Source organism: Diorhabda carinulata, chromosome X (genome assembly GCF_026250575.1).
Source record: "Diorhabda carinulata isolate Delta chromosome X, icDioCari1.1, whole genome shotgun sequence".
Taxonomy (NCBI): domain Eukaryota; kingdom Metazoa; phylum Arthropoda; class Insecta; order Coleoptera; family Chrysomelidae; genus Diorhabda; species Diorhabda carinulata.
Window position 1 is genome coordinate 298,878 of NC_079472.1, and position 23,804 is coordinate 322,681.

General features: G+C 31.7%; 1 protein-coding gene across 1 annotated transcript; it reads right to left on the reverse strand.

Moving 5' to 3' along the window:
- Positions 1–653: 653 nt before the first annotated feature.
- On the reverse strand, positions 654–23,199 carry LOC130902603 (ATP-binding cassette sub-family G member 1). The gene is made up of 10 exons (XM_057814837.1): positions 22,666–23,199; positions 8,078–8,385; positions 5,993–6,138; positions 4,653–4,891; positions 4,464–4,583; positions 4,305–4,411; positions 4,075–4,243; positions 2,319–2,419; positions 1,614–1,769; positions 654–1,254 (listed from the first exon to the last, which is right to left on the reverse strand). The coding sequence occupies exons 1-10, from the start codon at positions 22,904–22,906 to the stop codon at positions 907–909; spliced, it is 1,935 nt and encodes a 644-aa protein (XP_057670820.1). The 5' UTR covers positions 22,907–23,199; the 3' UTR covers positions 654–906.
- Positions 23,200–23,804: the final 605 nt, after the last annotated feature.

A 23,804-nucleotide genomic window follows, 5' to 3' on the forward strand; every position in this document is an offset into this window, starting at 1 on the left:
ATTTCTAAACGCAGATTCAGTGGTAGTAAAATTAACATTCGATAAACTATGACGTTTACGTATTTCTTATGTTCCGTCGTATTGTTTGTAAATTAAACAGTTGGAATACTTTTTAATTTATGGCGAATTTATTACGAATATTACAAATTAAATAATTGCAGTGTTATTTAAAATGTGCAAACATGTTTTCTGATTTGAAAGTAGTTATAACTATATATTATAATAATTAGTGTGAGCGTGTGTGAATTGTAATATTTTGAAAAGTTTTGTAGTGAATAGATACTAATAATTCTATAAGGGGATGAAAAGGTAAATCAAAATTATCAATTTTATGTTTATACAAGCTTTTTCTTACATAATCGAATAATATTTTAGCATTTTTTTATATATTTTAAAAATTTGATGTTCTAAACCGAAAAAAATGTCTCATAGAAAGTTATAATCTAATTGATTAGGTAAAAGGTCACGAAAGGGATTTTAATAAAACAATTTCGTAATATATATAATGTATATTACACAGTTGTATATAAAAAACTGCAAAAATTAATTATATCGAAACTAATTTTTTCTTATTAAATAAATGACAATGAGTTTTCTGAAAACTACATTAAAAAATCGTATTATATACAATATACATATAAAAACCCTTGAAATATTATTCAATTTATAAATATATTTTTGAACAAAAACTCTAATTTATAATTATTATATTCATATATACACAATATAAAACATGCTTCAAACCAAATTATTCTTTCCGATTTTATAAATTTTGAATTAAAATAGGTATAAATATACAGAGAGGCTATAAAAATATGTGATTGAAGTACATATCAATAAATATATTTCTGATTTTTTTTTCTACAAATAAATTATACACCGGTTCACACAAAACGATGAAATTGACTATCGTACAGCAGCCAATTTATACCTCAAAATAACGTACGCGCTTATCCTAATCACGAATAAAAATATTAACAAAGCAATCATATCATTATCGAATTGATCAGATTTAACATCTACTATTTCTAAGAAAGTCTTCGGGTATTTATAATAACAATATTTATCTTCGGGACAATCCAAAATACCACGATTTAATCCGTAAATTGATCCGATGAGTCCTTCTAAACCATATTTGAGATACGACACGTAGTTACCCCAATATAAGTAACTAGGTAGATCGCATATACGTACCCCGAAACCGGAAAACATCATCATGGGTACAGCCAATGTGGGTCCCACAAAAGTACCATTCTAAAATTAAAAAAAATATATATATTAGCACATAAAAAATAGTATTTAACTACAATTTCATTAGTAATGTTAATAAATGAAACTGGGTTGTAATATAAATGAAAGTATTGTACTACGAGGGTTGTATAAAAAGTTTTTTTGTCTAAAAGTACTAATATTAAATCGCTTTGTATGAGAAATTACCTACAGAACTAACAAATTCATGTTTAATTACCAAATAACGAAATTTTGAGGTTATTTTTTCAAAAAACATGATTTCTTCTTCTTTTTTAACAAATAATCGGAGTAATCCTATACAAATATCCGTTCTTTTAGCTTAGTTCTCATATATTTTATTGAAATGTTATATTAATACGTACTACAACATCAAAATAAGCTCCGACCATTAATCCGACCCCTTGTGCTACGAAAACTACCATTATACTAGTAATGAGAAACATTAAAAATCTGACGGTTTCCAAAGGTTGGTCCGTCATATAATAAATAATAGAAGTAAACAGAAAACAGCACATAACCTAAAAAAAAAAGAAATAATTCTTAGAAATAGAAAACGAGCGCGAAGAAAAAACGTTATAGAACAGGGACGGCTTGTGCCTAAGAGCTCTCGAAAAAAATTAATTTCCAATAATAACTTTCGATGGAAATATCGACGATCTGTAGTACTCAAGATGACAAGACACGAAAATTACAAACGCCATCTTTATAATTACGTGAAACTAATCGGTATCGTTCGGCAATTCACTTTGTTTCGATGTCATTGCTCGGTGCGCGTTCGTTTATGTACATATTTGCTTCGAAGGGAACTCTCAAATTTGTTTTGACTTTTGACGTTTCGTTTGACATTTCACTTGAGCTGACGCGAGCGGAACGTGAACTTTAAAATGGCCGCTTTTGACTTCGATTTGAATCGATTTTCTCACGCCACGTCCGAGCAATTTATAATTTTATCACGAAACCCGCTGATTTTAAGTGAAATTAGATAAATTTTTTTTTTGTAAATATAGCAAAGTATCTTAGATATCTTAGCACGAGCCGCCACCGCTCTGGAATTAAAACATACTTACAGATATTGGAATATCGACTAAAGTAACTGCCGTGTAATACATTTTCAACGAATACCAACGATTAAAATGTTCTTTTATCAAGATTGACATTTCTTGAGGAACTAAAACGAATTATTGTAAATTTATGAGTGAAAAACAACAATTATATTGTTTTATACTTTCATGGACAACGAAACGGGTTTAAAAGCAATGACTCACGCTCCACCTAGCGGTAGAACAAGCCAAAACATCAATTTAAATCGAAATATCGATCGAATTGTAGTAAAACCAATGAAACTTTGACGTTAATCATTTTTTAATCGAAATAATCGATCGAAATGTAGTAAAACGAATGAAACTTTGACGTGAATCATTTTTTAATCGAAATAATCGATCGAATTGTGGTAAAACGAATTAAAATTTGACGCGAATCAGTTTAAATCGAATTAATCGATCGAATTCGATCGAATTGTGATAGAACGAATTAAAATTTGACGTGAATCAATTTAAATCGAAATAATCGATCGAAATGTAGTAAAACGAATGAAACTTTGACGTGAATCAATTTAAATCGAAATAATCGATCGAATTGTGGTAAAACGAATTAAAATTTGACGCGAATCAGTTTAAATCGAATTAATCGATCGAATTCGATTGAATTGTGGTAAAAATCAAATTAAAATTTGACGCGAATCAGTTTAAATCGAATTAATCGATCGAATTCGATTGAATTGTGGTAAAAATCAAATTAAAATTTGACGCAAATCAGTTTAAATCGAATTAATCGATCGAATTCGATTGAATTGTGGTAAAAATCAAATTAAAATTTGACGCGAATCAGTTTAAATCGAATTAATCGATCGAATTCGATTGAATTGTGGTAAAAATCAAATTAAAATTTGACGCGAATCAGTTTAAATCGAATTAATCGATCGAATTCGATTGAATTGTGGTAAAAATCAAATTAAAATTTGACGCGAATCAGTTTAAATCGAATTAATCGATCGAATTCGATTGAATTGTGGTAAAAATCAAATTAAAATTTGACGCGAATCAGTTTAAATCGAATTAATCGATCGAATTCGATTGAATTGTGGTAAAAATCAAATTAAAATTTGACGCGAATCAGTTTAAATCGAATTAATCGATCGAATTCGATTGAATTGTGGTAAAAATCAAATTAAAATTTGACGCGAATCAGTTTAAATCGAATTAATCGATCGAATTCGATTGAATTGTGGTAAAAATCAAATTAAAATTTGACGCGAATCAGTTTAAATCGATCGAATTCGATCGAATTGTGATAAAACGAATTAAAATTTGACGCGAATCAGTTTAAATCGAAATAATCGATCGAATTCGATCGAATTGTGGTAAAACGAATTAAAATTTGACGCGAATCAGTTTAAATCGATCGAATTCGATCGAATTGTGGTAGAACGAATTAAAATTTGACGTGAATCAATTTAAATCGAAATAATCGATCGAAATGTAGTAAAATGAATGAAACTTTGACGTGAATCAATTTAAATCGAAATAATCGATCGATTTGTGGTAAAATGAATCAAACTTTGACGTGAATCAGTTTTTAAATCGAAATCGATCAAAAATTTACCTCAATCACATCATTAGAGATAATTGGAATAGTCTAAAGATGCTGTTGAGGCTACTTTAACATCGAAGTTTTACCCCAAAAAATCGATCGAATTGTAGTAAAACGCATAAAACTTTGTTGTCGTATGAAACACTTCCTTGGCGTATAAAAAATTGAACTTACACGTTAAAATCGTCAACATCATAGTAGCCATCATGTTGTGCATCAAAATGGCGAACATAAGATTATAATTATCCATAACTTTGGATCCATCGCTGCCGGATTTCCAATATATAGTACCTAACATCAATCCAACGATAATATTTGTACTTAACCTTAAGTACGTTAACGTCTGAAAACAATTCAAACACCTCATAACACACTCTAGTTTCTCTATTAATAACTAAACTTACTTCGTCTCTAAACGCCCTGACGAATCCTCTCTTCAATAAAATTTTCAATTGGTGCAAAGAAGAAGTTGGTAATCCGCCATTCGTTTTACCACTTAGTCTACCACAAACTAAAATCGGGAATAAAAGGAAAATTCGTGTTTAAAATCATCGTTTTCTCACCTTTAATTGCAGACAATTTCTCAGGTTCGTTGAAATATCGCAAAGATTTTCCGTTATCAGTGGCCCGCCTCATTTTTTGAGGTTTATCCTTACCATATTCACCGCACGCCAATTCCACCACTATAAACAAAAAAAAAAAAAAACGAAGAAAAAAAACATTTTTTCGTCAATATCTTCATCATAACTCACCGTAATCGGCTGGATTGTGGTAAACGGGACAAGGAGATTCGATGTCTATCAAAAACTGCATCAAATTAACGGTGTTTCCTTGATACAAACAATATCCACCTCCTAGTACGTAAACTTGATCGAATAAAGAGAAAATAGAAGCCGCCGGTTGGTGAATTGTACAAATGATGGTTTTACCTTGTTGAGTTAATTCTTTTAATAATTTCAAACACATCGTACACGAGGAACTGTCCAAACCGCTAAAAAATTCCAAACATTTAAATCGAACTTTCAACATTTCATGAGAATAAATTTTCCAACGTTATATTCGGGTTAATATTTAGCCCTTTGGACTGGGGTATTAGGACCCCTCGAGGCGGTAGCTTCTTTCCCGTGTAAAGTCATCGAAATCGTCAACGACTATACACCAGAATTATGAAGCAGTACCCGGTCGGTACACCCAATTACAATACGTCCAATTTTTCGTATTTTTCAGTATTTTTTCCATATATCTCCCGGCGGTAGAGTGAATTTGCGTCCGATTTGGACTAAACTACAATCATAAACGCGAAAGATATAATACAAAATTGAGGAAAAATTAAAAAAAAAACCCAGTCGTCACTTGTTTATTACCCATACCTCGTATATCCCATCTTAAAAACGTGATGCGTATTTTGGAAATTTCGCTTTGTTTAAAATAAATTTTTAGCACGACCGGTTGATTCAGCCTACACTTGTTATACACGTATCCATACCAGTACGTAAGAGACGCGTTTCCAACGTTAAATTTGGGTTAATACTTAGCCCTTCGGACTGGTATTAGGGCCTCGTAGCTAAGTCATCGAAATCGTCAACGACTATACACCAGAATTATGAAGCAGTACCTGGTCGGTACACCCAATTACAATACGTCCAATTTTTCGTATTTTTCAGTATTTTTTCCATATATCTCCCGGCGGTAGAGTGAATTTGCGTCCGATTTGGACTAAACTACAATCATAAACGCGAAAGATATAATACAAAATTGAGGAAAAATTAAAAAAAAAACCCAGTCGTCACTTGTTTATTACCCATACCTCGTATATCGAGAATTAAATAATCGTAAAAACGTTTTGTTTAAATGAGATTGAGTCATCGAAATATGCATTTTTATAAAAACCTTGAACTTTGTTCTGGGATGTATCATCGACTCTTATCATCAATATTTCGACGTTATCTCAAAATTTCGATCGAAATATTTCATTGTGTAAATTTAAATCGCCAAATTGACATATATATAATTTTTTTTTCGTTTTTTTTTTCGAAATAAATTGTTTTGTTTGTATATTATTTAATTGGGATGAATATTTGGATTTACTCACGTCGTTGGTTCGTCTAGAAACATCACCATTGGGTTATTAACTAATTCTAAAGCTATAGATAGTCTCTTCTTCTGTCCTCCCGATAGACCTGCGGCTCTTACTTTTCTAGTACCGTTCAAATTTAGAGTAATCAAGATGTCTTCTATCTAAAATATATCAAGATGAAAAAGTACAGACATAACTCGTGTACGTAATATTAGGAGGAAGAAGATAAAAACACTTTTCAACTCAGTAATAGCTATTTGGAACCTTTTCAATATTTCCAAGTCGCTTTTCTTTGGATTACCTCGTTTTTTAGTTATTTTCAGACGGAATCCTGACTTCCTAGTCACTCTTGAACTGAATACCAGCTCTTGGTTACTTTTAAAACTGATTCCTAGCTTTCCAGGCACTTTGAACTTGATTCCTAGCTTCCTAGTCCTTTTTTTAAGTCTCCCCAACCTCTTTTTGATTGAATTTTAGCTTTACACACATTTTAAAACTGATTCCTAGCTTCCCAGACACTTTGAGCCTGATTCCTAGTTTCCTAGTAATGTTTTAAGTATTTCCGGTTGTTTTTTGATTGAATTTCAGCTTCATACACATTTTAAAACTGATTCCTAGCTTCCCAGGCACTTTGAACTTGATTCCTAGCTTCCTAGTCCTTTTTTTAAGTCTCCCCAACCTCTTTTTGATTGAATTTCAGCTTCACAGACATTTTAAAACTGATTCCCAGCTTCCTAGTTGTTCTTCAAGTCTTCCCAGTTGCTTTTTGCCTGAATTTCAGCTTCACAGACATTTTAAAACCGATTCCCAGCTTCACAGACATTTTAAAACCGATTCCCAGCTTCATAGTCGTTCTTTGAGTCTTCCCAGCTGCTTTTTGACAGAATTTCAGTTTCTCAGGCACTTTGAACCTAATTACTAGCTTCCTAGTTATCCTTTAACTCTCCCCAGCCTCTTTTTGATTGAATTTCAGCTTCACAGACATTTTAAAACCGATTCCCAGCTTCATAGTCGTTCTTTGAGTCTTCCCAGCTGCTTTTTGACAGAATTTCAGTTTCTCAGGCACTTTGAACCTAATTACTAGCTTCCTAGTTATCCTTTAACTCTCCCCAGCCTCTTTTTGATTGAATTTCAGCTTCACAGACATTTTAAAACCGATTCCCAGCTTCATAGTCGTTCTTTGAGTCTTCCCAGCTGCTTTTTGACAGAATTTCAGTTTCTCAGGCACTTTGAACCTAATTACTAGCTTCCTAGTTATCCTTTAACTCTCCCCAGCCTCTTTTTGATTGAATTTCAGCTTCACAGACATTTTAAAACCGATTCCCAGCTTCATAGTCGTTCTTTGAGTCTTCCCAGCTGCTTTTTGACAGAATTTCAGTTTCTCAGGCACTTTGAACCTAATTACTAGCTTCCTAGTCATCCTTTAACTCTCCCCAGCCTCTTTTTGATTGAATTTCAGCTTCACAGACATTTTAAAACCGATTCCCAGCTTCATAGTCGTTCTTTGAGTCTTCCCAGCTGCTTTTTGATTGAATTTCGTCTTCCCAGGCACTTTGAACCGAATTCCTAGCTTCCTAGTTTTTCTTTGAGTCTTCCCAGCTACTTTTTGCCCGAATTTCAGCTTCAATGACATTTTAAAATTGATTCCTAGCTTCCCAGGCACTTTGAACTGAATTACTAGCTTCCTAGCCATCATTTAAGTCTTTTGTGTTGTCTTTGTTGGTCCAGGTACTTTTGGGAGCGTCCTCGTATCTTCGCACGCACAATGTTGTGGCGATTTAATGTTTCTTGGTTTCTTCTAACGTACCGAGGATCTTCAGTTTTCAAAATTTTGTCGTTTTGGAGTATCCAGTATTTTGACAAAACCCCATAGCCACGAACCCGATTGAATAGAAAGTATTTCGCTACCACGCCCCGTATTATATTCCGTCGTTTGTTTATAATAATCTCAGTACAAACGCGTGTCTTTGTTATTATTAAATTATTTGACCTCTTTGAAACGATAAGACACGACTCGGACAATATTTATTCAATTCCTAGTTTGATAATATCTTTTATTAATTAATTAATTAATTAAATTGAAACGTTTTCGGTACTCACAATTTTTTCTTTTTCTTTATCAGTAACATTAGACGGTAATTTTAAATCGGCCGATATCCTCATATTTTCCTCGACGGTAAGTAGCGGTTGTAATCGATCATCTTGAGTGATGTAACAAGAAAATTTTCGAAATTCTTTCAAATTTCTTTGGTGTCCGTTTATTTTTACCGTTCCTCGGACACCGCGTATTCTATATCCGCTCAAAATATCCAATAGAGTACTTTTACCGGCTCCGGACGGACCCATTATCGCCACCAACTGACCCGGTGGAAATCTACCGTTGATTTCGTGCAGGATTTGTTTCGTAACTACAAAACAAAAATATTATTCAACGTAAATTCATTAAAATTAAAACCCCAATACAATACCGATGTCATTAGAGCCGATAAAAATTTTTTCTAATGTCTATTGACGTCGATTCTTATATATTCAAATGCACTGGCTTCTACTTTTGTCAGATATATATCCGATTTACATCGATTAAAACCGATTACGGTTCATAATTAATTCGGAACTTATAGAATAATTGTTAGCCCCGAGGAATATAAAGTTTCGTCCTTTAAAAAGGATAATTTACGCAGTTTTTTTAGTCTGCAACAGCACCTCATTTGTAAGAGTTGATATCCTTGAAATTTTTATATCAAGACTTGGCCAACAAACAAACAAAAACTATTGAACGTTTAACCTTGAATAGATACTTGAAATATTTATTAAAGTATGTTAGTTGTAATACGTGGTGCCTTCCGAAAGTTCTTAGCCTAATATTAAAAGTTTTTTCTTTACTTTTTAATTTTTATTTAGTCGCATAAGGAATTTTCGTAAACTATAATCAGTATAATCAGTTTCAAATTTAAAAAATTATGGCGGGAACGTCGATAATGGCGGACATGTTTACGTGGCTGTAGCGCAACGCCGACTGACGCTTCAACGTCAAACGTGTAGTGCGAGAGCCTCGCAATCGCCTACGGCGCATGACAGCGATCGGAGGTTGAAAAAAAAAAACTTTTGGAATTCGAAAAACCATAGATAAATAAAAAAAACCTTCAGATGATAGTATTTACCTTCCTGTCTACCGGGATAGAAAGAATCATGATATACGATTTCGATACACGCTAGATATAGATAGTTACTTTCTATTGAGTAGTGTACTATATTTTTTCGACGACATTTTTTGCGAATTTTACTTATTTTCGTAAATAAATAGTATTTTTCAGCACACATATGGTAAATTCATTGTATTCAAAAGGACATTAAAATAAACATTCACCCATATACATTAATTTCGATTTGTGATACAGTATGTCGTAATTATCACGATAAAAAAATTAAATTCGAATGATAATAATAAAACAAAAGATACATATTTATACCCACTTGTAAATTTCTTACGATTAAGACGATAAAAATAAAATAGAACGTCAGGTACAATCAATTACTCATAATCATATAGCAACGCTTTTGTCCTTGGGTAGTTTTTGATTACATTCGTTTTTTAACTTTTATTTTTGAGTGAATCCACATCCCAAATACTCGATACAATCGGTCGATAAGACGTCGCAAGTATATTACATATCCACACTCTCGATTTATTCAGTTACTCGCTACGTCTACTACAAAATTCAAAAGTTCTCTGTTCTATAATATCCGGTTGAGTTTATTGACATCCCAGGGTGCGTGAAATTGATTCAGAACGTCCCTCACACTGTTTCTAGCCCTACTACAGCCTTAGAGGTTCTACTCAATCTGCTTCCTCTTTACGTCATAGTGAAGAACACACAGGCTAATCCAGACAGTAAAACTGACACCAGGTAATCCGATTGGTTACCTAAGGATTCTAGAACCAATAAATCTAAAAGAACCGTCGAACCAACGGACCAAATGCTCAGCAAGTTGGACAAACGTACCAATCCGAAGTTGGTATTGGAGACCTCCAATCATGGGTCAACAAAAATCTTCCGCAAGCTCGAAATTCGTTTCTCTGGCGGTTCGAAGCTAGCACAGGCTAATCCAGACAGTAAAACTGACACCAGGTAATCCGATTGGTTACCTAAGGATTCTAGAACCAATAAATCTAAAAGAACCGTCGAACCAACGGACCAAATGCTCAGCAAGTTGGACAAACGTACCAATCCGAAGTTGGTATTGGAGACCTCCAATCACGGGTCAACAAAAATCTTCCGCAAGCTCGAAATTCGTTTCTCTGGCGGTTCGAAGCTAGCACAGGCTAATCCAGATAGTGAAACTGATACCAGGTAATCCGATTTGGTTACCTAAGGATTCTAGAACCAATAAATCTAAAAGAACCGTCGAACCAACGGACCAAATGCTCAGCAAGTTGGACAAACGTACCAATCCGAAGTTGGTATTGGAGACCTCCAATCACGGGTCAACAAAAATCTTCCGCAAGCTCGAAATTCGTTTCTCTGGCGGTTCGAAGCTAGCACAGGCTAATCCAGACAGTAAAACTGACACCAGGTAATCCGATTTGGTTACCTAAGGATTCTAGAACCAATAAATCTAAAAGAACCGTCGAACCAACGGACCAAATGCTCAGCAAGTTGGACAAACGTACCAAACCGAAGTGGTTATTGGAGACCTCCAATCACGAGTCAACAAAAATCTTCCGCAAGCTCGAAATTCGTTTCTCTGGCGGTTCGAAGCTAGCACAGGCTAATCCAGACAGTGAAACTGACAACAGGAAATCCGATTGGTTACCTAAGGATCCTAGAACCAATAAATCTAAAAAAACCGTCGAACCAACGGACCAAAAGCTCAGCAAGTTGGACAAACGTACCAAACCGAAGTTGGTATTGGAGACCTCCAATCATGGGTCAACAAAAATCTTCCGCAAGCTCGAAATTCGTTTCTCTGGCGGTTCGAAGCTAGCACAGGCTAATCCAGACAGTAAAACTGACACCAGGTAATCCGATTGGTTACCTAAGGATTCTAGAACCAATAAATCTAAAAGAACCGTCGAACCAACGGACCAAATGCTCAGCAAGTTGGACAAACGTACCAAACCGAAGTTGGTATTGGAGACCTCCAATCACGAGTCAACAAAAATCTTCCGCAAGCTTGAAATTCGTTTCTCTGGCGGTTCGAAGCTAGCACAGGCTAATCCAGACAGTGAAACTGACACCAGGTAATCCGATTGGTTACCTAAGGATTCTAGAACCAATAAATCTAAAAAAACCGTCGAACCAACGGACCAAATGCTCAGCAAGTTGGACAAACGTACCAATCCGAAGTTGGTATTGGAGACCTCCAATCATGGGTCAACAAAAATCTTCCGCAAGCTCGAAATTCGTTTCTCTGGCGGTTCGAAGCTAGCACAGGCTAATCCAGACAGTAAAACTGACACCAGGTAATCCGATTGGTTACCTAAGGATTCTAGAACCAATAAATCTAAAAGAACCGTCGAACCAACGGACCAAATGCTCAGCAAGTTGGACAAACGTACCAAACCGAAGTTGGTATTGGAGACCTCCAATCACGAGTCAACAAAAATCTTCCGCAAGCTTGAAATTCGTTTCTCTGGCGGTTCGAAGCTAGCACAGGCTAATCCAGACAGTGAAACTGACACCAGGTAATCCGATTGGTTACCTAAGGATTCTAGAACCAATAAATCTAAAAGAACCGTCGAACCAACGGACCAAATGCTCAGCAAGTTGGACAAACGTACCAATCCGAAGTTGGTATTGGAGACCTCCAATCACGAGTCAACAAAAATCTTCCGCAAGCTTGAAATTCGTTTCTCTGGCGGTTCGAAGCTAGCACAGGCTAATCCAGACAGTGAAACTGACACCAGGTAATCCGATTGGTTACCTAAGGATTCTAGAACCAATAAATCTAAAAGAACCGTCGAACCAACGGACCAAATGCTCAGCAAGTTGGACAAACGTACCAATCCGAAGTGGATATTGGAGACCTCCAATCATGGGTCAACAAAGCTAGCACAAGAAGCTGAATTAGCCGTTTCTGGACCGAAATATACCCCGAATTTTTTTATGTAGAGTTGCTGAGGAACTTTTGGATCGCTTGAACGACCTTGAAGGGGGCTACGAGGGTGTACTTTGGACCGGAACCACGCGAGACGTCACATCAATAACGAACCGAACGAATGGTTAAAGAATCGGGTCTAAGACAATCCAAGTTTGAAGAACTTATATCGTGGTGACCAGAAAGAATGTGAAACTGGTGGTTGGTGGTGTCGGAAAGCCGAAACGAGTGTTCGGAATTGCTTCAAGATGTATTCGGCAAATCCACGGAGTTACGAACAAAAACCTCGAATCAAATTTCTTGTTATTTCATTAAATGAAATCTAATTAATTTATATATATAAAAAATGTTGACCAACACGAATATTTTAAAGTTTAAAGTGCAAACAACGAACGGAATTTGTCCTTATTCATTGAGTTTGCGTAATTTCTATTTGCTATTTAAACGCGCGTTCGATATAAACAAATTTAATTACATACAAAATAGTTTATACGAAATAATAGTATGTCGAGAATTTGGTTGATAACATTTTTAATGACGTTCACTTCCACCAGAATTGTTGATTACCACACGTATATAATAAAACTCTGAATTAGATTTTGAGATAACGTTTCTTATTGTGCATTCGCGGATTGCTCTAAAAAGACTAATTGGTTAGACGGGAGGCCAAATAAGTCTTCAGATCCTTTGAAAAACCAACCAGGAGCTTTGGTACCGAGGTACCAATCGCAAAATTCCAATCAGCGATCGAAATTTTCATCGCGAAGTGCGCGGACGGAAAACCTGACGGTGTAAACTGGGCTTAAACCGATATTCGTATAGGAAAATGACAAATGACATCGAAACAAACATCAAGATGTCGGGTAGTTTGTTTTTTAATTGTATAAGTTGGTAATTCTGACAATGACATTGTGTAGAAAAATCGTTTGTCTATATTTCACAACAAAGAAACGTTTCTTTATAATAATTTTTATGACGTAGTATACAAATAAATTAATCTTCGATAAAGAATTGAATCTCTTTGTTTTAAATAAATGTTGACATGCCCTATATACATTCCCGATAACATAATACGGCTAATTATAATTGGAAATGAAACATCCAGTATTAACACCTTTTTTTTAGAAATTTTTTTTTTTTTAAATTCAGAATTGAATTTTAAATAAATCTACTGAGTTTTATTGTTTGATTTCATAGACAAAAGTAATAGAATGTAAAAATACTACGAAAAGACGTTAAGCTTATGCAGATCAAACGTTTGGCCCCGATATAGGAAAGTTTCCTCTGCACAAAACAGATCGAAACGTCATAAAAAGACTTTTGTGGAGAAAATACTACGAAAAGACGTGAATTTTAGGGAGAAATGGGAAAAACTTTTATATAAAATGTATATCAGACGTTTGGCCCCGATATAGGAAAGTTTCCTCTGCACAAAACAGATCGAAACGTCATAAAAAGACTTTTGTGGAGAAAATACTACGGAAAGACGTGAATTTTAGGGAGAAATGGGAAAAACTTTTATATAAAATGTATATCAGACGTTTGGCCCCGATATAGGAAAGTTTCCTCTGCACAAAACAGATCGAAACGTCATAAAAAGACTTTTGTGGAGAAAATACTACGAAAAGACGTGAATTTTAGGGAGAAATGGGAAAAACTTTTATATAAAATGTATATCAGACGTTTGGCCCCGATATAGGAAAGTTTCCTCTGCACAAAACAGATCGAAACGTCATAAAAAGACTTTTGTGGAGAAAATACTACGAAAAGACGTGAATTTTAGGGAGAAATGGGAAAAACTTTTATATAAAATGTATATCAGACGTTTGGCCCCGATATAGGAAAGTTTCCTCTGCACAAAACAGATCGAAACGTCATAAAAAGACTTTTGTGGAGAAAATACTACGAAAAGACGTGAATTTTAGGGAGAAATGGGAAAAACTTTTATATAAAATGTATATCAGACGTTTGGCCCCGATATAGGAAAGTTTCCTCTGCACAAAACAGATCGAAACGTCATAAAAAGACTTTTGTGGAGAAAATACTACGAAAAGACGTGAATTTTAGGGAGAAATGGGAAAAACTTTTATATAAAATGTATATCAGACGTTTGGCCCCGATATAGGAAAGTTTCCTCTGCACAAAACAGATCGAAACGTCATAAAAAGACTTTTGTGGAGAAAATACTACGAAAAGACGTGAATTTTAGGGAGAAATGGGAAAAACTTTTATATAAAATGTATATCAGACGTTTGGCCCCGATATAGGAAAGTTTCCTCTGCACAAAACAGATCGAAACGTCATAAAAAGACTTTTGTGGAGAAAATACTACGAAAAGACGTGAATTTTAGGGAGAAATGGGAAAAACTTTTATATAAAATGTATATCAGACGTTTGGCCCCGATATAGGAAAGTTTCCTCTGCACAAAACAGATCGAAACGTCATAAAAAGACTTTTGTGGAGAAAATACTACGAAAAGACGTGAATTTTAGGGAGAAATGGGAAAAACTTTTATATAAAATGTATATCAGACGTTTGGCCCCGATATAGGAAAGTTTCCTCTGCACAAAACAGATCGAAACGTCATAAAAAGACTTTTGTGGAGAAAATACTACGGAAAGACGTGAATTTTAGGGAGAAATGGGAAAAACTTTTATATAAAATGTATATCAGACGTTTGGCCCCGATATAGGAAAGTTTCCTCTGCACAAAACAGATCGAAACGTCATAAAAAGACTTTTGTGGAGAAAATACTACGGAAAGACGTGAATTTTAGGGAGAAATGGGAAAAACTTTTATATAAAATGTATATCAGACGTTTGGCCCCGATATAGGAAAGTTTCCTCTGCACAAAACAGATCGAAACGTCATAAAAAGACTTTTGTGGAGAAAATACTACGGAAAGACGTGAATTTTAGGGAGAAATGGGAAAAACTTTTATATAAAATGTATATCAGACGTTTGGCCCCGATATAGGAAAGTTTCCTCTGCACAAAACAGATCGAAACGTCATAAAAAGACTTTTGTGGAGAAAATACTACGAAAAGACGTGAATTTTAGGGAGAAATGGGAAAAACTTTCATATAAAATGTATATCAGACGTTTGGCCCCGATATAGGAAAGTTTCCTCTGCACAAAACAGATCGAAACGTCATAAAAAGACTTTTGTGGAGAAAATACTACGGAAAGACGTGAATTTTAGGGAGAAATGGGAAAAACTTTTATATAAAATGTATATCAGACGTTTGGCCCCGATATAGGAAAGTTTCCTCTGCACAAAACAGATCGAAACGTCATAAAAAGACTTTTGTGGAGAAAATACTACGGAAAGACGTGAATTTTAGGGAGAAATGGGAAAAACTTTTATATAAAATGTATATCAGACGTTTGGCCCCGATATAGGAAAGTTTCCTCTGCACAAAACAGATCGAAACGTCATAAAAAGACTTTTGTGGAGAAAATACTACGGAAAGACGTGAATTTTAGGGAGAAATGGGAAAAACTTTTATATAAAATGTATATCAGACGTTTGGCCCCGATATAGGAAAGTTTCCTCTGCACAAAACAGATCGAAACGTCATAAAAAGACTTTTGTGGAGAAAATACTACGAAAAGACGTGAATTTTAGGGAGAAATGGGAAAAACTTTTATATAAAATGTATATCAGACGTTTGGCCCCGATATAGGAAAGTTTCCTCTGCACAAAACAGATCGAAACGTCATAAAAAGACTTTTGTGGAGAAAATACTACGAAAAGACGTGAATTTTAGGGAGAAATGGGAAAAACTTTTATATAAAATGTATATCAGACGTTTGGCCCCGATATAGGAAAGTTTCCTCTGCACAAAACAGATCGAAACGTCATAAAAAGACTTTTGTGGAGAAAATACTACGGAAAGACGTGAATTTTAGGGAGAAATGGGAAAAACTTTTATATAAAATGTATATCAGACGTTTGGCCCCGATATAGGAAAGTTTCCTCTGCACAAAACAGATCGAAACGTCATAAAAAGACTTTTGTGGAGAAAATACTACGAAAAGACGTGAATTTTAGGGAGAAATGGGAAAAACTTTCATATAAAATGTATATCAGACGTTTGGCCCCGATATAGGAAAGTTTCCTCTGCACAAAACAGATCACAACGTCACGAAAAGACATTGTTTTCGTAAACCAGTACTTTCTTTTTTTTCAAACCGAGTTATTTTTCTCGATTTCGTCAATCAAACGCTTCAATAACGAAGTGTTTATGATTTTTTCTTTTTCAAATTTGTGTACCATGCAAAAATTGAAACCATAACCTAGTTAGACGACTTTAGCGTCTTTTCATCAATTCGTTACCGTTTCTAATCGATTACGAACTATCTTGATATCGATTTCGAACCCAAATACACATACACGTCATGTTCACCATAATTCTTTAATATATTTACAGTCTCAACTATCTTAATCAGCTTCATTTTATAGTTATTCAAACGTTTTATTAAATTTTGACTCGAAACACGAGTCACGAGTCACGTATCCTTAAATTATATCATATTATTACGAACTCGTCCGTAACAAGGACCGTGAAGCCGGTACTAATCGGTCATAATGGTATTAAAATTATCGAATTATTAATCATCGTATTAGTCTAATGTAACTAGAAGACTTTTATCACATAATCGATTTGATTACATTGTTTTTTATACGGTTTCTAAGAAGATATTTCAATTTATTCGTTTTTTTTTTCTAGAATTTTTTAGAAATTCGTTTCGGGTATATAAACTAGTTTATTTAACAACTAGAATTCAATTTGCGACAGATGAATTTGATTAAATCATTAAAATTATCGAATTATTGATCATCGTATTAGTCTAATGTAACTAGAAGACTTTTATCACATAATCGATTTGATTACATTATTTTTTATACGGTTTCTAAGAAGATATTTCAATTTATTCGTTTTTTTTTCTAGAATTTTTTAGAAATTCGTTTCGGGTATATAAACTAGTTTATTTAACAACTAGAATTCAATTTGCGACAGATGAATTTGATTAAATCATTAAAATTATCGAATTATTAATCATCGTATTAGTCTAATGTAACTAGAAGTTTTTTTATCACAGAATCGATTTGATTACATTGTTTTTTATACGATTTCTAAGAAGATATTTCAATTTATTCGTTTTTTTTTCTAGAATTTTTTAGAATTTCGTTTCGGGTATATAAACTAGTTTATTTAACAACTAGAATTCAATTTGTGACAGATGAATTTGATTAAATCATTAAAATTATCGAATTATTGATCATCGTATTAGTCTAATGTAACTAGAAGACTTTTATCACATAATCGATTTGATTACATTGTTTTTTATACGGTTTCTAAGAAGATATTTCAATTTATTCGTTTTTTTTTTCTAGAATTTTTTAGAAATTCGTTTCGGGTATATAAACTAGTTTATTTAACAACTAGAATTCAATTTGCGACAGATGAATTTGATTAAATCATTAAAATTATCGAATTATTAATCATCGTATTAGTCTAATGTAACTAGAAGACTTTTATCACATAATCGATTTGATTACATTGTTTTTTATACGGTTTCTAAGAAGATATTTCAATTTATTCGTTTTTTTTTCTAGAATTTTTTAGAAATTCGTTTCGGGTATATAAACTAGTTTATTTAACAACTAGAATTCAATTTGCGACAGATGAATTTGATTAAATCATTAAAATTATCGAATTATTAATCATCGTATTAGTCTAATGTAACTAGAAGACTTTTATCACATAATCGATTTGATTACATTGTTTTTTATACGGTTTCTAAGAAGATATTTCAATTTATTCGTTTTTTTTTCTAGAATTTTTTAGAAATTCGTTTCGGGTATATAAACTAGTTTATTTAACAACTAGAATTCAATTTGTGACAGATGAATTTGATTAAATCATTAAAATTATCGAATTATTAATCATCGTATTAGTCTAATGTAACTAGAAGTTTTTTTATCACAGAATCGATTTGATTACATTGTTTTTTATACGATTTCTAAGAAGATATTTCAATTTATTCGTTTTTTTTTCTAGAATTTTTTAGAATTTCGTTTCGGGTATATAAACTAGTTTATTTAACAACTAGAATTCAATTTGTGACAGATGAATTTGATTAAATCATTAAAATTATCGAATTATTAATCATCGTATTAGTCTAATGTAACTAGAAGTTTTTTTATCACAGAATCGATTTGATTACATTGTTTTTTATACGATTTCTAAGAAGATATTTCAATTTATTCGTTTTTTTTTCTAGAATTTTTTAGAATTTCGTTTCGGGTATATAAACTAGTTTATTTAACAACTAGAATTCAATTTGTGACAGATGAATTTGATTAAATCATTAAAATTATCGAATTATTAATCATCGTATTAGTCTAATGTAACTAGAAGTTTTTTTATCACAGAATCGATTTGATTACATTGTTTTTTATACGATTTCTAAGAAGATATTTCAATTTATTCGTTTTTTTTTCTAGAATTTTTTAGAAATTCGTTTCGGGTATATAAACTAGTTTATTTAACAACTAGAATTCAATTTGCGACAGATGAATTTGATTAAATCATTAAAATTATCGAATTATTAATCATCGTATTAGTCTAATGTAACTAGAAGACTTTTATCACATAATCGATTTGATTACATTGTTTTTTATACGATTTCTAAGAAGATATTTCAATTTATTCGTTTTTTTTTCTAGAATTTTTTAGAAATTCGTTTCGGGTATATAAACTAGTTTATTTAACAACTAGAATTCAATTTGCGACAGATGAATTTGATTAAATCATTAAAATTATCGAATTATTAATCATCGTATTAGTCTAATATAACTAGAAGACTTTTATCACATAATCGATTTGATTACATTGTTTTTTATACGGTTTCTTAGAAGATATTTCAATTTATTCGTTTTTTTTTTCTAGAATTTTTTAGAAATTCGTTTCGGGTATATAAACTAGTTTATTTAACAACTAGAATTCAATTTGCGACAGATGAATTTGATTAAATCATTAAAATTATCGAATTATTAATCATCGTATTAGTCTAATATAACTAGAAGACTTTTATCACATAATCGATTTGATTACATTGTTTTTTATACGGTTTCTTAGAAGATATTTCAATTTATTCGTTTTTTTTTTCTAGAATTTTTTAGAAATTCGTTTCGGGTATATAAACTAGTTTATTTAACAACTAGAATTCAATTTGCGACAGATGAATTTGATTAAATCATTAAAATTATCGAATTATTAATCATCGTATTAGTCTAATATAACTAGAAGACTTTTATCACATAATCGATTTGATTACATTGTTTTTTATACGGTTTCTTAGAAGATATTTCAATTTATTCGTTTTTTTTCTAGAATTTTTTAGAAATTCGTTTCGGGTATATAAACTAGTTTATTTAACAACTAGAATTCAATTTGCGACAGATGAATTTGATTAAATCATTAAAATTATCGAATTATTAATCATCGTATTAGTCTAATGTAACTAGAAGACTTTTATCACATAATCGATTTGATTACATTGTTTTTTATACGGTTTCTAAGAAGATATTTCAATTTATTCGTTTTTTTTCTAGAATTTTTTAGAAATTCGTTTCGGGTATATAAACTAGTTTATTTAACAACTAGAATTCAATTTGCGACAGATGAATTTGATTAAATCATTAAAATTATCGAATTATTAATCATCGTATTAGTCTAATGTAACTAGAAGACTTTTATCACATAATCGATTTGATTACATTGTTTTTTATACGGTTTCTAAGAAGATATTTCAATTTATTCGTTTTTTTTCTAGAATTTTTTAGAAATTCGTTTCGGGTATATAAACTAGTTTATTTAACAACTAGAATTCAATTTGCGACAGATGAATTTGATTAAATCATTAAAATTATCGAATTATTAATCATCGTATTAGTCTAATGTAACTAGAAGACTTTTATCACATAATCGATTTGATTACATTGTTTTTTATACGGTTTCTTAGAAGATATTTCAATTTATTCGTTTTTTTTTTCTAGAATTTTTTAGAAATTCGTTTCGGGTATATAAACTAGTTTATTTAACAACTAGAATTCAATTTGCGACAGATGAATTTGATTAAATCATTAAAATTATCGAATTATTAATCATCGTATTAGTCTAATGTAACTAGAAGACTTTTATCACATAATCGATTTGATTACATTGTTTTTTATACGGTTTCTTAGAAGATATTTCAATTTATTCGTTTTTTTTTTCTAGAATTTTTTAGAAATTCGTTTCGGGTATATAAACTAGTTTATTTAACAACTAGAATTCAATTTGCGACAGATGAATTTGATTAAATCATTAAAATTATCGAATTATTAATCATCGTATTAGTCTAATATAACTAGAAGACCTTTATCACATAATCGATTTGATTACATTGTTTTTTATACGGTTTCTAAGAAGATATTTCAATTTATTCGTTTTTTTTCTAGAATTTTTTAGAAATTCGTTTCGGGTATATAAACTAGTTTATTTAACAACTAGAATTCAATTTGCGACAGATGAATTTGATTAAATCATTAAAATTATCGAATTATTAATCATCGTATTAGTCTAATGTAACTAGAAGACTTTTATCACATAATCGATTTGATTACATTGTTTTTTATACGGTTTCTAAGAAGATATTTCAATTTATTCGTTTTTTTTCTAGAATTTTTTAGAAATTCGTTTCGGGTATATAAACTAGTTTATTTAACAACTAGAATTCAATTTGCGACAGATGAATTTGATTAAATCATTAAAATTATCGAATTATTAATCATCGTATTAGTCTAATGTAACTAGAAGACTTTTATCACATAATCGATTTGATTACATTGTTTTTTATACGGTTTCTTAGAAGATATTTCAATTTATTCGTTTTTTTTTTCTAGAATTTTTTAGAAATTCGTTTCGGGTATATAAACTAGTTTATTTAACAACTAGAATTCAATTTGCGACAGATGAATTTGATTAAATCATTAAAATTATCGAATTATTAATCATCGTATTAGTCTAATATAACTAGAAGACCTTTATCACATAATCGATTTGATTACATTGTTTTTTATACGGTTTCTAAGAAGATATTTCAATTTATTCGTTTTTTTTCTAGAATTTTTTAGAAATTCGTTTCGGGTATATAAACTAGTTTATTTAACAACTAGAATTCAATTTGCGACAGATGAATTTGATTAAATCATTAAAATTATCGAATTATTAATCATCGTATTAGTCTAATATAACTAGAAGACCTTTATCACATAATCGATTTGATTACATTGTTTTTTATACGGTTTCTAAGAAGATATTTCAATTTATTCGTTTTTTTTCTAGAATTTTTTAGAAATTCGTTTCGGGTATATAAACTAGTTTATTTAACAACTAGAATTCAATTTGCGACAGATGAATTTGATTAAATCATTAAAATTATCGAATTATTAATCATCGTATTAGTCTAATGTAACTAGAAGACTTTTATCACATAATCGATTTGATTACATTGTTTTTTATACGGTTTCTAAGAAGATATTTCAATTTATTCGTTTTTTTTCTAGAATTTTTTAGAAATTCGTTTCGGGTATATAAACTAGTTTATTTAACAACTAGAATTCAATTTGCGACAGATGAATTTGATTAAATCATTAAAATTATCGAATTATTAATCATCGTATTAGTCTAATGTAACTAGAAGACTTTTATCACATAATCGATTTGATTACATTGTTTTTTATACGGTTTCTTAGAAGATATTTCAATTTATTCGTTTTTTTTTTCTAGAATTTTTTAGAAATTCGTTTCGGGTATATAAACTAGTTTATTTAACAACTAGAATTCAATTTGCGACAGATGAATTTGATTAAATCATTAAAATTATCGAATTATTAATCATCGTATTAGTCTAATATAACTAGAAGACCTTTATCACATAATCGATTTGATTACATTGTTTTTTATACGGTTTCTAAGAAGATATTTCAATTTATTCGTTTTTTTTCTAGAATTTTTTAGAAATTCGTTTCGGGTATATAAACTAGTTTATTTAACAACTAGAATTCAATTTGCGACAGATGAATTTGATTAAATCATTAAAATTATCGAATTATTAATCATCGTATTAGTCTAATGTAACTAGAAGACTTTTATCACATAATCGATTTGATTACATTGTTTTTTATACGGTTTCTTAGAAGATATTTCAATTTATTCGTTTTTTTTTCTAGAATTTTTTAGAAATTCGTTTCCGGTATATAAACTATTTTATTTAACAACTAGAATTTAATTTGTTACACATCGAATAATTAATTATTGTATTAGTTTAATGTAAATATAGAACAGCGTGTGCAAATTCACCTCACGGTTGAAAAACAAGATTTTAAAGTCGATAGCTTGGATATTAAAATCGTTTTTGTACTCGTACTAATAAAATAAACACTTTCACTTTAAATATCTAAAACACACCTAGTAGATAATTGATTTATAGATAAAAATAATAATAAACGAAATATTCAATACAAAAAACTTACTTTTTTTAGTAAAAATAGTACCTTCGGTTGCGGTAAAAACAATATTCTCAAATTCCATATCGACATAATTTTTCCGAAAGTTTTCTCTGGTATTACCAATAGAAACATTTTCCGTTTTCATATCCACCATCACCGCACATCTTTTAGAATCGTCTTCGTTATCTCCGCAACCGTTTTCTTTATTAACCTCGATATTTTTCGACCGATCAACCAAACTACTTTCATGTAAAATCGCATCCATATTTTCGCGGATTCCGACAGTACCCCGCTCGTCGCAGTACTTCGTCACAAAGGAATCGACGAGTGAATTCCGTTTATCTGCAATCCGACATTTTATAGAGAGTCGTTTTAAATGTTGGACCGCGTTTAAAGTTCATTTTAATAACGATAGAATAATAAAATCGTCGTCGAAGATTTTTTCGTCAGAAGGTTATTATTAAATCATTCTACGTACGTGCAGTTCGAAATATTTTCTAATCCGTTACGAATACGTGACAAACGACGAAATAAAATACCGAATTAATCACGAATACTAACGATTAAAATACTATATTTTATCTACAACTATCGAAACATCATTTTTGTTATTTACGTTCCAAATTGTAGATTCGTAGATTGTTTTAGGGGATCGTTTTGGGTTTGGTACGTACCTACCTTTAAAAAAAAACGTCTTCTACCATGTCAATTGTCTTAAGACGGTACTTGGTCTCGTAAAATACCAACCACCAGTTTCAAATCGTTTCTGGTTATCACGAGAAGTTGTTGATACAAAATAACTGATTTTTGAGCCATTCCTGTTTTTTTTCTAAGGGTTTTTCTCATTTTTTGGTACAGAAGTTTCTATCCAAACATAATCTGGTCCGAGGTGTCATCGCGATTGATAAAATTAATGAATTATCCACCTTAATCGCCGGATTTAGTTCCTAGTCACGAAAAAATTACTCGGTGGTTGAAGATTTTGTTGCGATGTCGATAATTAATGACTGTTTTGGAAATTTCGACGATTTTTGTGTTTTCTTTGTTGCGACAGGTACTTCTGAAACCTTCCTCGTATATAAGTGATACAAGGAATCGTCAATTTTGCAATAATTTCAATGTTTTGCAGCAATAAAAAGATAAATATTTATCTTGATAAAACG

What these genes read in the sequence shown, in the direction of transcription:
- LOC130902603 (XM_057814837.1), bottom strand. Translation starts at nt 22,906, where the DNA reads ATGGATGCGATTTTACATGAAAGTAGTTTGGTTGATCGGTCGAAAAAT. An exon ending in GATGTTGACGATTTTAACGT is followed by an intron (nt 2,420 to 4,074) that starts GTAAGTTCAATT and finishes AATTCGTTTTAG; the next exon opens with TTCCTCAAGAAATGTCAATC. An exon ending in TAGTCGATATTCCAATATCT is followed by an intron (nt 1,770 to 2,318) that starts GTAAGTATGTTT and finishes TTTTTTTTTTAG; the next exon opens with GTTATGTGCTGTTTTCTGTT.